This window comes from Somniosus microcephalus, chromosome 22, assembly GCF_052327205.1.
Source record: "Somniosus microcephalus isolate GS21.2 chromosome 22, FLI_Smic_1.0, whole genome shotgun sequence".
Classification (NCBI taxonomy): Eukaryota; Metazoa; Chordata; class Chondrichthyes; order Squaliformes; family Somniosidae; genus Somniosus; species Somniosus microcephalus.
Window position 1 is genome coordinate 4,745,722 of NC_141008.1, and position 13,323 is coordinate 4,759,044.

At 46.2% G+C, this 13,323-nt stretch overlaps 1 protein-coding gene across 1 annotated transcript in view; it reads left to right on the forward strand.

The window, feature by feature from the left end:
- rabep1 (rabaptin, RAB GTPase binding effector protein 1) overlaps positions 1–11,516 on the forward strand; it is a 119,382-nt gene extending 107,866 nt beyond the window's left edge. Inside the window, exons 16-17 of the mRNA XM_085964129.1 lie at positions 353–469; positions 9,035–11,516. Coding sequence (XP_085820255.1) covers positions 353–469; positions 9,035–9,136 — 219 coding nt within the window. The 3' untranslated portion in view covers positions 9,137–11,516. The remainder of the gene's footprint in view (positions 1–352; positions 470–9,034) is intronic.
- Positions 11,517–13,323: the final 1,807 nt, after the last annotated feature.

The following is a 13,323-nucleotide window of genomic DNA, read 5'->3' on the forward strand; positions in this document are numbered from 1 at the left end:
TCACAGCCAGTTGCAGTGGAGTCATTACTGTTCCAATGTTCAAGTGTGGCAGCCTTTGTACCTCAGCATTTTGTAGTGTGTCTCCATTTAAATAATTTGCTTTTTTTAATGTTTAGCAGTGAAAGACTAACAGTCCAGCGTACATTGTTCTGCTGTTCAAAGACCAGAAGGATTGTGTGATTTAAAGACAGTAGCAAGAGGACACATTATGAATTTACCCAGATAGCTGGACAAATAACATTCTCTGCGACACTGACGGCCAGGGCCCACCAGCGGGAGTAGTTCTGAAACACACAGGGCAATAATATTTAGAGTTTAAAATAAAACAAAGTTTTTCTTACTCGTGTTTCAGACGAGCCTGGAACAGCTGCTGTACGAGGAGAAGAATAAAGGTCAGAGGTTACAGACTGAGCTTGACGTCAGTGAGCAGGTGCAGAGAGATTTTGTTAAACTCTCCCAGACTTTGCAGGTAAGGAACCCTGGATTACAGGTGTAGAAATGCACCAGGTCTGAGCTAAGGCTGTACGTGGGCTAAATCCATCCCGTGCATGTCGTCTAGCTTTGAATGTCTCAAATCACATCCTGTGTGCCTGTGGCAAAGGTAAACTTTATCCCACCTCGTTCTTCTCGACCTGTCCTGCAGCCGTTGTCACGGTTGACCACTCCATCCTCCTCCAACACCTCTCCACCGTCGTCCAGCTGGGTGGGACTGAATTTGCCTGGTTCTATTCTTATCTAATCATAGCCAGAGAATCACCTGCAATGGCCTCTCTTCCCACTCCCGCACCGTTACTTCTGGTGTCCCCCAAGGATCTAATCCTTGGCCCCCTCCTATTTATCAAATACATGCTGCCCCTCAGCGACATCATCCGACAACACACCAGGTTCCACATGTACACCCAGCTTTACCTCACCACCACCTGTCTCAACCCCTCCACGGTCTCTAAATTGTAACACTGCTTGTCCGACATCCAGTATTGGATGAGCAGAAATTTTCTCCAACTAAATATTGGGAAGACTAAAGCCATTGTCTTCAGTTCCCGCCACCGACTCTCTCCCTCTCCCTGCCAACTGTCTGAGGCTGAACTAGTCTGTTTGCAACCTTGGTGTCCGATTTGACCCTGTGATAAGCTTCCAACCACATAACCGCCTACTTCCACCTCCGTAACATCGCCTGACTCCGCCCCGCCACTGCTCATCCATGCCTTTGTTACCTTGACTATTCCAACACACTCCTGGCCGGCCTCCCATGTTCTGTCCTCCGTAAACTTGAGGTCATCTAAAACTCTGCTGCCCGTGTCCTAACTCGCACTAAGTCCCGTTCACACATCAGCCCTGTGCTCACTGACCTACATTGGCTCCCGGTTCGATTTTAAAATTCTCATCCTTGTTTTCAAATCCCTCCATAGTCTCACCCTCCCTATCTCTGTAATCTCCTCCAGCCCTACACCCAACCCCCCGAGATATCGGCGCTCCTCCAATTCTCGCCTCTTGAGCACCCCCCGATTTTAATCACTCAACCATTGGCGGCCGTGCCTTCAGCTGCCGAGGCCCTAAGCTCTGGAATAACAACAGAAAATGCTGGAAAAACTCAGCAGGCCAGGCAACATCCGTGGAGAGAGAAATAGAGTCAACGTTTCAGGTCAAAACCCTTTGTCAAGACTGAAAAAGCACAGGAAATGAAACAAATTAAAAGGCCAGTTTGGAGGCTGGGAGAGAACAAAAGAGAAGTGAAGAGACATTGGGGCAGAAATTCGGGTCGGGGGCTTGCCGCGCGTGCAAGCCCCCGATCTGCACTTACCCGACGCGCCTGCCGTTCACCTCCAGGGACGCCTGGAATTCCTTTTTGAAAGAGAAGAATCCCGGGCAGCGTCTGACATCATGCCACCCAGGAGTGCAGCCAGCATGAAGCCTGGAGCGCGCTGTGCAATTGAGACACGCCCCTTGAGGTCTCAGTTTAATAGGACACGCCCCCAATGTTTCTCACAAGCTGCAAAGCATTTTTACATGGAGAGCAGCATTTCAAATAGGTTTTTGGTATTTTTATGAAGCTTTTGGTAACTTTTATAAACTTTTTACATTATTTTGAAGAATCTGAAGTAGTTTTAAACAGAATTAAAGCAATTTAAAGAATTTTAAAAGCCCTGAAAGCATTTTTTTCATTCCATTTATTTAATTAGCAACGTCGTCGTCGTACGTGTCTTCACACTGTTCCCTTTGGGGAACTGTATGAAGTGGTGGAAGGATTTATGGCCGTGATTAACGCTCCTTCCGTGACCGTAACCATCTTTGAACCAGCCATTAGGGTGGTTAGTCCTATGGCGGGAGGGTTTTACGGACTCCCACAAGCTATACGAGGAGGGGGGGCCACCCACATCCACGGACGCAAATATCCCACTGGATGTCAACCCAGAATTTAGAGCCAGAGCCGGAGCTCCGACTCCACTTGCCGGGACTGTCTGGAGCGGGGTTCGAAACCCTACCCCGTCTGGCCCAGCGGCGGGGATCCTACCGCTACGCCAAAGGCCCACTCCGATTAGCAACGTGAAATGGCTGGAATGAGCACAATTCACGGCATTAAAAGAACTCACAATTGAACTGATGATGTCCTCAGCAATCTCCTCAACGAGGTGGAGGCGCAGCGCCTGCTCATCATTGGTAATGAGAAGTCAAAGGCGCCGCAAAAAGGACAGATGATAGCTTGGTCTTTCAAGTGGCAGCATAGGGCTCCAGTCACGGGGAGGGAAAAGGCGCAGGAAACGTATGGGTGTCACCTTTTGCGCGGAGTGGGCCTTTTGCGTAACGGTAAGCATCCCCGCCGCTGGGCCAGAAGGAGTAGGGTTTCGAACCCCGCTCCAAACAGTCCCGGCAAGTGGAGTCGGAGCTCCAACTATAAATTCTGGGTGGACATCCAGCGGGATACTTGCGTCCGCGGGTGTGGGTGGCTCCCCCCCCCCCCCCCTCAGATGGGTTGTGGGAGCCTGTAAAACCCTCACGCCATAGGACTAACCACCCTAATGGCTGGTACGAAGATGGTTATGGTCACGGAAGGAGCGTTAACGTGGCCAGAAATCCTTCCACCACTTCATACAGTTCCCGAAAGGGAACAGTGTGAGGATACGTACGCCGATGACCTCTTGCGCAATGCACCTCCTTGGACCCTCAGTCGCAGATGCGAGGGGGCAAATCGTGCATTTGTTAAATTTTTCATTTTATTGACATGTGAAATGTTGGCCCAGTAATTCCGTTCCAAACGCGCGAGTACGGTCGGGGTACTCACGCGTCTGGCCGGAGGAAATGCCGGTTTTCAGCATGCACAGCGCATGCGGGTAAAACCGGCATTTCCTGTCCTCTGAACGAAGGGGTTCAGAGGCAGAACGCGTGCGACTGCACAGGCAGCGCGTGCGCAGTAAAATTCGCCGGTTTCATTCATGCTTTCAGTGAGGTTAAGTCCTTACAACTTACACATGAAAAAAGCATGAGTACAGTTGCTCCAGAGGCTGCGGAGGAAGATATCTTTTATCCTGGAGCTTCTGAAAGGCAATATTTTTGTTTGGGAAAGGGAGGAAAGTTATTTTAAGAAATGCTGAGGTAAGTTTTAAAGTTTATTTTTGTTTTTTAAAACGGGTTTTCAGTACTGTAGGTAGAAGGAGCAATTGTGGCTATGTGAATTGAATTTGCTGTGTTTATTAAATGTGAAAATGACTCCAACATTTTTAAGAAAGAAACTTTTCATCAGTAATATATTCTTTTAAGTAATTATGTATGTATGTCTGTATATATTCCTTTGCGTATATGTATGTATATATTCCTTTACTTATGTGTATGAATGTATGTATTTAATTATGACTTTCAGAGAAAGTAACTTATTGGAAAATCATAATTAAATACATACATTCATACACATAAGTAAAGGAATATATACATACTAGCTGGGGAGCCCCGCATTGCGAGGGCAATTTTGGGGCGTTTGGTCTCCCTGCCCCTGTGTGTCCCCCCTCTCCCTGTCATGTCCTCTCCCTGTCCTATCCCTCCCTCCCCTCCCCTCTCTCTCCCTCCCCTCCCCTCTTTCTCCCTCCCCTCCCCTGTCTCCCTCTCCCCTCCCCCCCCACCCCTCCCCTCCCCCACTCCCCTCTGTCCCTCTCTCCGGCCCCTCCCCCTGCCTAGCGCCTGAGGTCCGGTGCCGTTGCTGAGGTCCCCCGCGTATCGCGCGGCTGATGGACGGCCGCTGCGGGCGGCGTGTGGGCGGCGCATGCGCGGTGAGTGCGGGCGGCGCATGCGCGGTCAGTGCGAGCGGCCCGCGGGAGCCGGCAAGGCCGTTAGCGAGCGGGAAACTTCGGGCGGCGCGCCCGCGCTCCGTCCGCGACACCCGAGAGGGGGAAGTAGAGAGAGACAGAGAGGGAAGAGGAGAAGGAGAGAGAGGGAAGAGGAGAAGGAGAGAGAGGGAAGAGGAGAAGGAGAGAGAGGGAAGAGGAGAAGGAGAGAGAGGGAAGAGGAGAAGGAGAGAGAGGGAAGAGGAGAAGGAGAGAGAGGGAAGAGGAGAAGGAGAGAGAGGGAAGAGGAGAAGGAGAGAGAGGGAAGAGGAGAAGGAGAGAGAGGGAAGAGGAGAAGGAGAGAGAGGGAAGAGGAGAAGGAGAGAGAGGGAAGAGGAGAAGGAGAGAGGGAAGAGGAGAAGGAGAGAGGGAAGAGGAGAAGGAGAGAGAGGGAAGAGGAGAAGGAGAGAGAGGGAAGAGGAGAAGGAAGAGGAGAAGGAGAGAGAGGGAAGAGGAGAAGGAGAGAGAGGGAAGAGGAGAAGGAGAGAGAGGGAAGAGGAGAAGGAGAGAGAGGGAAGAGGAGAAGGAGAGAGAGGGAAGAGGAGAAGGAGAGAGAGGGAAGAGGAGAAGGAGAGAGAGGGAAGAGGAGAAGGAGAGAGAGGGAAGAGGAGAAGGAGAGAGAGGGAAGAGGAGAAGGAGAGAGAGGGAAGAGGAGAAGGAGAGAGAGGGAAGAGGAGAAGGAGAGAGAGGGAAGAGGAGAAGGAGAGAGAGGGAAGAGGAGAAGGAGAGAGAGGGAAGAGGAGAAGGAGAGAGAGGGAAGAGGAGAAGGAGAGAGAGGGAAGAGGAGAAGGAGAGAGAGGGAAGAGGAGAAGGAGAGAGAGGGAAGAGGAGAAGGAGAGAGAGGGAAGAGGAGAAGGAGAGAGAGGGAAGAGGAGAAGGAGAGAGAGGGAAGAGGAGAAGGAGAGAGAGGGAAGAGGAGAAGGAGAGAGAGGGAAGAGGAGAAGGAGAGAGAGGGAAGAGGAGAAGGAGAGAGAGGGAAGAGGAGAAGGAGAGAGAGGGAAGAGGAGAAGGAGAGAGAGGGAAGAGGAGAAGGAGAGAGAGGGAAGAGGAGAAGGAGAGAGAGGGAAGAGGAGAAGGAGAGAGAGGGAAGAAAGAGAAGGAGAGAGAGGGAAGAAAGAGAGAGAGAAATTGTTTCAGCTTCAGGCCCCGAGTCCCCCCTGCGCGAGGGTGAGGAGGAGGGGGGGGGGTTGCTAAACACAATATAAAACTCAAATAAATTGTTAATTAATTGCCTAACACATAATTGAAATATTTACCTTAGTTCCCTAACACACACAAAGTGTGGGGGAAAAAATCGTGGAAAATCAAGATGGCGGCCACTCACCTCGGTTCAGAAGGATAAGGCCCGCCCACACACGCACCGATTGGTCGACCGGTCAGGTCACCGAAGCGTAGGATTGGTCAATCATCGAGTCACTCGACACTCAACTGTAGGAAGACCTCGACGTCACACGGTCGCTAATGAGATGCTAATGAGCGGAACGCTGAACGTTTTTGGGATACCGCGGGCGGGATTTTTGTCCGGCCGAAACGTAAATACGCCTATGACCGGTCCGGAATCGCAAGCTTTCTTTTGAGGCGATGCGCGCGTCGGTACGCTCTGTAACTTCCAAACGTATAGAGACCAGGCGGACGGACAGACAGACAGACAGACATCGGGACAGACAGAAGAGCCGCTTTATATATATATATAGATACGTAAAGGAATATATACGGACATACATACATAATTACTTAAAAGAATATATTACTGATGAAAAGTTTTTTTCTTAAAAATGTTGGAAATGTTACATTACTCATTTTAGAACAGTCATTTTCACATTTAATAAACACAGCAAATTCAATTCACACAGCCACAATTGCTCCTTCTACCTACAGTACTGAAAACCCATTTAAAAAAAAAAAAATTTAAAAAAAATTTAACTTTAAAACTTACCTCATCATTTCTTAAAATAACTTTCCTCCCTTTCCCAAACAAAAATATTGCCTTTCAGAAGCTCCACGATAAAATATATCTTCCTCCGCAGCCTCTGGAGCAACTTTACACATGCTTTTTTCATGTGTAAGTTGTAAGGGCTTAACCTCACTGAATCCATGAATGAAATCGACGAAGTTCACTGCGCACGTGCTGCCTGTGCAGTCGCACGCGCTGTGCCTCTGAACCCCTTCGTTCAGAGGACAGGAAATGCCGGTTTTCTCCGCATGCGCTGTGCATGCTGAAAACCGGCATTTCCTCCGGCCAGACGCGTGAGTACCCCGACCGTACTCACGCGTTTGGAACGGAATTACTGGGCCATTAAGAGGTATTCAAAATGAGACGAGATGGTGATAGGACTAGTGGAGACAAAAGACGGCTCTGGATTAGGTGTGAAATGCGCTGGCAGAATGGGAGACAGCTGCCATGTGGGAGAGAAAAAAGGGGGGGGCCAAAACAAAGGTGTGGATAAAAAATATAAGTAAAAATGTAATGGGGGCCGAGGTTATGATCTGAAATTGTTGAACTCGATATTGAGTCCGGAAGGCTGTGAAGTGCCTAATCGGAAGATGAGGTGCTGTTCCTCCAGCTTACGCTGAGCTTCCGTGGAACAATGCAAAAGCCCGAGTATGGTGAGGTCTGAGTGGGAATGGGGCGGTGAATTAAAATGACAGGCGACCGGAAGCTCGGGGTCACCCTTACGGACTGAACGGAGGTGTTCCACAAAGCGGTCACCCAATCTGCGTTTGGTCTCCCCAGTGTAGAGGAGACCACATCGTGAGCAGCGAATACCGTACACTAGGTTGCAAGAAGTACAAGTAAATCGCTGTTTCACCTGGAAGGGGTGTTTGGGGCCCTGGACAGTGGGAAGAGGGGAGGTATAAGGGCAGGTGTTGCATCTCCTGCGCTTGCACGGGAAGGTGCCAGTCGAAGGGGTGCTGGGGGTGATAGAGGAGTGGACTAGGGTGTCTCGGAGGGAGCGGTCCCTACGGAATGCTGAAGGGGGAGGGGAGGGGAAGATGCGTTTGGTGGTGGGATCACGTTGGAGGTGGCGGAAATGGCGGAGGATGATCTGTTGAATGTGAAGGCTGGTGGGGTGAAAGGTGAGGACAAGGGGAACCCTATCGTGGTTCCGGGAGGGAGGGGCAGGGGTGAGGGCAGAAGTGCGGGAGATAGAACGGACACGGTCGAGGGCCATGTCAACCACGGTAGAGGGGAATCCTCGGTTGAGGAAAAAGGAAGACATGTCGGAAGCACTGGTGTGGAAGGTGACATCGTCGGAGCAGATGTGGCGGAGTCGGAGAAACTGAGAGAATGGAATAGAGTCCTTACAGGAGGCGGGGTGGGAGGAAGTGTAGTCCAGGTAGCTGTGGGAGTCAGTGGGCTTGTAGTGAATGTCGGTCAATAACCTATCCCCGAGATGGAGACGGATGGAATTCCCTCCTAAACCTCTCCGCCTCTCTTTCCTCCTTTAAGATGCTCCTTAAAACCTACCTCGTTCATCTTCTCTAATATCTCATTATGTGGCTCTGTCAAATTTTGTTTGATAATTGCTCCTGTGAAGCACCTTGGGATGTTTTACTATGTTGAAGGCGCTATATAAATACAAGTTGTTATTGAATATTAGTTTACTACAGCTAGTTGAGACTTCCAGTGCTCCAAGCGATGCCCCTCACTAGGGATTACATTAGGAATTTTAAACTGGAAGCATTTAACTCCTTGTTGACTTGTCCCCAGCTATAGCAACTTGTAGGATTTTTGTGTTGAAACCCAAGGCAACCTCTGAATTGTCTTCCAATAGGTGAACTTTTTTTCTTGTCTACCCTACAGCCCCTCCTTTCTTGACCTTGTTTTATCAATAGTACGAGAGTCTTTGCTCCTGAGCTTCCTTTTCTTATTGCTCCTAGACTACAAGTACACTGTCTGATCTGCTTTTTCACCTCTGCATCTTCGCTGTGTTGAAATCAAAATTCAGAGCCAGTTCCTACTCTTTCCCAGGATCTCCAAACTGGAATTGCTTGCCTCCTTCAGTCTTCCTCCAAGAGCTGTTTAAAAGCCAAGCTTGCTGTCACCTAACCACTACGGCACTCCTCGATTTCTCATCTACTTACACAGTTATAGATAGACGGTTCAGTGAGTGAACACACTGTCTGCTGTGTTACACAAACCAGGACAGCCCCACAGTCAGTGCTGGGTCTGCCCTGTGTCAGTTTGTCCCCACGATGGGCAGGAGAGCTACAATTTGGTCACACTACCCCAGATCATTATCCAGTAACCCTTGCTGGAAGCGATTCTCCTCACAGTCAAATAGCCTAATGTTTGCACATGAAGAATGACCACCTGGGTGAGATACCATAATCTGTATCCATCAAGAGCCCACGCGAATTTGTTTTACAGAGCGGGCGGAATATAAATCAGGACTGTGCTTATTAAATACTGGTTTCAGCTCTTCCCTGTATGCCAGTGTAACGTGTTGTAATATTACAAACGTCTTGTAATATTACAAACGTCTTGTAATATTACAACACGTTTTGTTATATTACAAACCTGACGTTTGTGGAGCCACAGATGCAAACTAGGCTTCTGACAAATTATTGAAGGATTGCCCTGGGGTTTAGTTGATGGGGTGCAGTTAAGTTCATTTCCATCATGTTTGTGCTCGTAGTTACGAAGAAGTCTGTGTGAGTCTTTAGCGTGGGCACAGTATAAATTACCAATGGTCATTTCCTCTTCCCGTCCCCAATAGGTGCAGTTAGAGCGGATTCGTCAGGCGGAATCTCTGGAAAATGTTCGCATAATCCTGAATGACACGAAACTGACAGATATTAACCAGCTCCCGGAGACATGACGTTAGACCCTGGAGATTTCGAGGCTACAACGGTTTTTACTCAATCAGACACTTGTCTTTGTAGAAACATGTTAATTCTTCTTTAACTCTGAGGGGGCAGAGCCGGTGGATTAATAGAGCGCAGTAACTGAGGTGTAAATGTTTCTAGATTGACTTTGTACAGGGCGCCTGACTGCAGTTAGAGCTTCCCAACCCAAGTGAAATTGCAACAGGGGAACACTACTGAAATGTTAAAGTTAACACATATGATGAGAAGAGATGTATGCCGTGCTTAAACTTTGAAAAATCATTGATACAAGAATTCCCAGTCTGGCTGGAGTAGACATGTCTAATCTATTGCTCTGCTATTCATACCATTGATTCAGTCCTTTCCTGTACATACACTAAAGCAGCATCCGACAGTCAGAACTTCTAGCTCACTCGTTTACTTGTGAAATTTCAATCTTTAGTGCTCACAGAAGTGTGAACATTTTGGTTTAACCAGTCTGGTTTCTTTTTTGAAATGGCTCATCTTCCCGCAGTCCTGCCAACTCCTCCCATCAGTCAAAGCTTCATTAGAATCTGTATTTATTGTGCCAGTTTTGCATTAGTGAACTCCATATAGTCTAACTCCCTGCACAACAAGTAACATTAAAAGGAAATTTAAAACAAACACCTGCTTAGGCAGCCGCCATTGAAGAGTAGCTGCTGACTGGCTCTGGAGACGGGGCACAAGCAATTGATCCAATTGTTTTTTTTAATAAGAAAGAACTTTTGGTTGACCTGTTTTAAATGTAATTATAATTCTCAAGATTCATTACATTTTCATTGAGCTTTATCTTGGAACTAAATATTAGCATTTGAAACCATAGTCGGCATGGGATTGTTGCTGTGAGCTGGTGATGTTGAGAATATAGTTGGTGTCTAAAGGTATGAAGCTGTTTTAGGATGGGATGTAAAATGATGATGTAACCTCACATGATTGAGCCGTTCCTTACTGGCTTTGGAGTGTGAAACTGGAGGCTTGGAGTGATCAATTCACAACACTTGGACTGCCCTGCAGATTTTATACACTCATTGTCCTCGTGCTTTATGTACCTGACAGCTCATTTAACCGTTTCTAACACTTCTTATCCGCTCGCATTTAAAAGGAAACGTTCAGGCAATTAAAGTTTGAACCTCAACCAAGACCCGGCCTAGGATTCTGTCCACATGGTCACCTGTTACCTTGGACTGCGAATCATTTCCGTGCCCCAAACATTCAATTTGAACTGCAGCACGATGAGGAAAGCTGCTGAACTTTTAACTTTAGCAACACTGCAGTATTCGGAGAATGGTGACTTCACACCACTAGCTGGGAACAGCTGTTTAAGCGTGGTGCTGAATTTGTGGTGTCTGGGCTAAGACGTTCTAGAATTGTAAGCTGTTAAAGATCACGGCACAGAATGGCATTTTAAAATGAGTATTGGTAACGTTTAGAAATGGCATGAAATAATCCATTGTGCTTTCACAGCAGAGTGTATCGGCAGCTGTGAATGCAGAGAAATGAGGTGGCACATAATAATCTCAGTGAATCATGGTGCGAAGTTCTGGGGAGACGTGAAAGGAACAATAGGCCGATCTATGAAAGATGGTTTGCAATTTCAAATCCATTTTGAGCAAAACAAGGCATTTTATTCCCCCCAAAATATTTGTAGAAGATGGCTGTTTATTCAAGGAAATAATTATGCATTGTTTTACCACTCGTACACATGAACTTTTCCTTTAAGCCTTTTAAAATTGAACTTGCCATAACTTCAGTCCCTTTACTCCGAGTCCCTCAGCACTTGCTTTAAGTAGAAACATGGTACAGTATTAAAAGCATGATGCTTCAGTCCTTTCCATTACAGCCCTGATTTAAACATGGTGGATGTGTGACCTGACTGGCTAGAGGAACCAGAAGATGCTCTCTGCAGTTTTTTTATATATATCTATGTATATATATTAATAGTTCCTCTTACATGAATTGACTTTAAAGCTTTGATCAGACATGACTGATTTAGCAATATCTAAATCCGGCGACTAAGTACAGTACAAGAAGGCAGAGGTAAGGGCTGATGTTTCACGTGTTCCCTTGTCCAGTGTTGGGACTTTCATGTGCAGTTTCCCTTTATAATAGCATGTCTGTATTTATTTAGTCCAGTGGTGTAACCACATTTTAACTGCCTACACCTCCCAATAAGAAGTTCCTCTGGCACTTTGATAGAAGAGCCACGTCTTACTGACACAAGCCATCAGTGTCCTGTGCAAGTGTGGATGTACAATTCTGCTGTTTACAGATTTAAAATGTAACCAATTTAACTATACTGAAGGTGTCTTTATGAAGAAAGTGTTTAAATAAAATAAAAGCTGCTGGAGTAAACAGTTGTGTGTAGCGTGATGTACAAAACAATAAATCACTTCATCCTGACATCTAATCACTTCTGTTTGAGATCTTGACAAAAGCAGCAAAGTTGGGGGTGTCAATCACCTGGTCTGCAGCTCCTTTCCTCCTGAGCATGTGTGTTACGCTGTCTTCCACTTTTGCTATATTGCGAGCACTGGCAGCTTGCTAAGGATGACCCACAGTTTATTACTTTCTTCATTCTTTTTATATCTGTTGCTCTAGAGTTTGTAACATTTATTCTGAGGGGCATGTGGATTTGACATGTTTTTTCTGGTTCTGCCCTGTAGTTGTGCGGACCTGATGCCAGAATCATTTGGGATCTTGCTCTTGTTCAACCTTTCTGCAGAAAGACAGGCAGAATGGAAAAGGAGGGGGGTAGCCCTGATAATAAAGGATGAGACCAGAACAGTAATGAGAAAGGATCTTGGCTCGGAAGATCAGGAAGTAGAATCAGTATGGGTGGAGATGAGAAATAACAAGGGGCAGAAAACACTGGTGGGAGCAGTGGCTATACTGTAGAACAGAATATTAATCAACAATTAACAGGAGCTTGTAACAAAGGTAATGCAATAATCATGGGGGACTTTAATCTTCATATAGACTGGGCAAATCAAATTGGCAAAGGGAGTCTGGAGGACCCATTCATGGAATGCATTCGGGACAGTTTCCTAGAACTGTGGAACCAACCAGGGAACAGGCTATTTTAGATCTTGTATTGTGTAATGAGACGGGGTTAATTAGTAATCTCATAGTAAAGGATCCTCTGGGGAAGAATGATCATATGATAAAATTTCACATTGAGTTTGAAAGTGAAATACTTCAGTCGGAAACGAGAGTCTTAAACTTGAATAAAGCCAATTACATAAATATGAGGGGTGAGTTAGCAAAGGTAGATTGGGAAATTAGATTAATAAGTATGACAGTAGATAAACAATGGCAAACATTTCAAGAAATATTCCAAAATTCTTAATGAATATACATTCCATTGAGAAACAAAAACTCCACAAGAAAAGTGATCCATCCGTGGCTCACTAAAGAAGTTAAGGATCGCATAAGATTAAAAGAAGAGGCTTATAATGTTACAAAGAATAGTAGTAAGCCTGAGGATTGGGAGAGCTTTGGGAACCAGCAAAGGATGACCAAAAAATTGATGATAAAGGGAGAAAATAGAATGAGTAAACTAGCAAGAAATATAAAAACAGATTGTCAGAGCTTCTACATGTATGTAAAAAGGAAGAGAGTAGCAAAAGTAAGCATTGATCCCTTAGAGGCTGAGACAGGGGAAATTATAATGGGGAATAAGGAAATGGCAGAGACTTTAAACAAATATTTTGTATCTGTCTTCACAGTAGAAGACACAAAAAGCATACTAAAAATGGTGGAGAACCAAGGATCTAATAAGAGTGAGGATCTTAAAGTAATTAATATCAGTAGAGAAAAAGTACTGAGAAACTAATGGGACTAAAAGCCAACAAATCCCCCTGGACCTGATGGCCTACATCCTAGGGTTCTAAACGAGGTGGCTGCAGAGATAGTGGGTGCATTGGTTGTGATCTTCCAAAATTCCCTAGTTTCTCTAATGGTCCCAGCAGATTGGAAGGTAGCAAATGTAACCCCGCTATTCAAGAAAGGAGGAAGAGAGAAATCAGAACTACAGCCCAGTTAACCTGATATCAGTCATGGGGAAAATGCTGGAATCCATTGTTAAGGAAGTGGTAACGGAGCACTTAGAAAATCATACAATAATTAGACAGTCAACATGGTTTATGAAAGGAAAGTCATG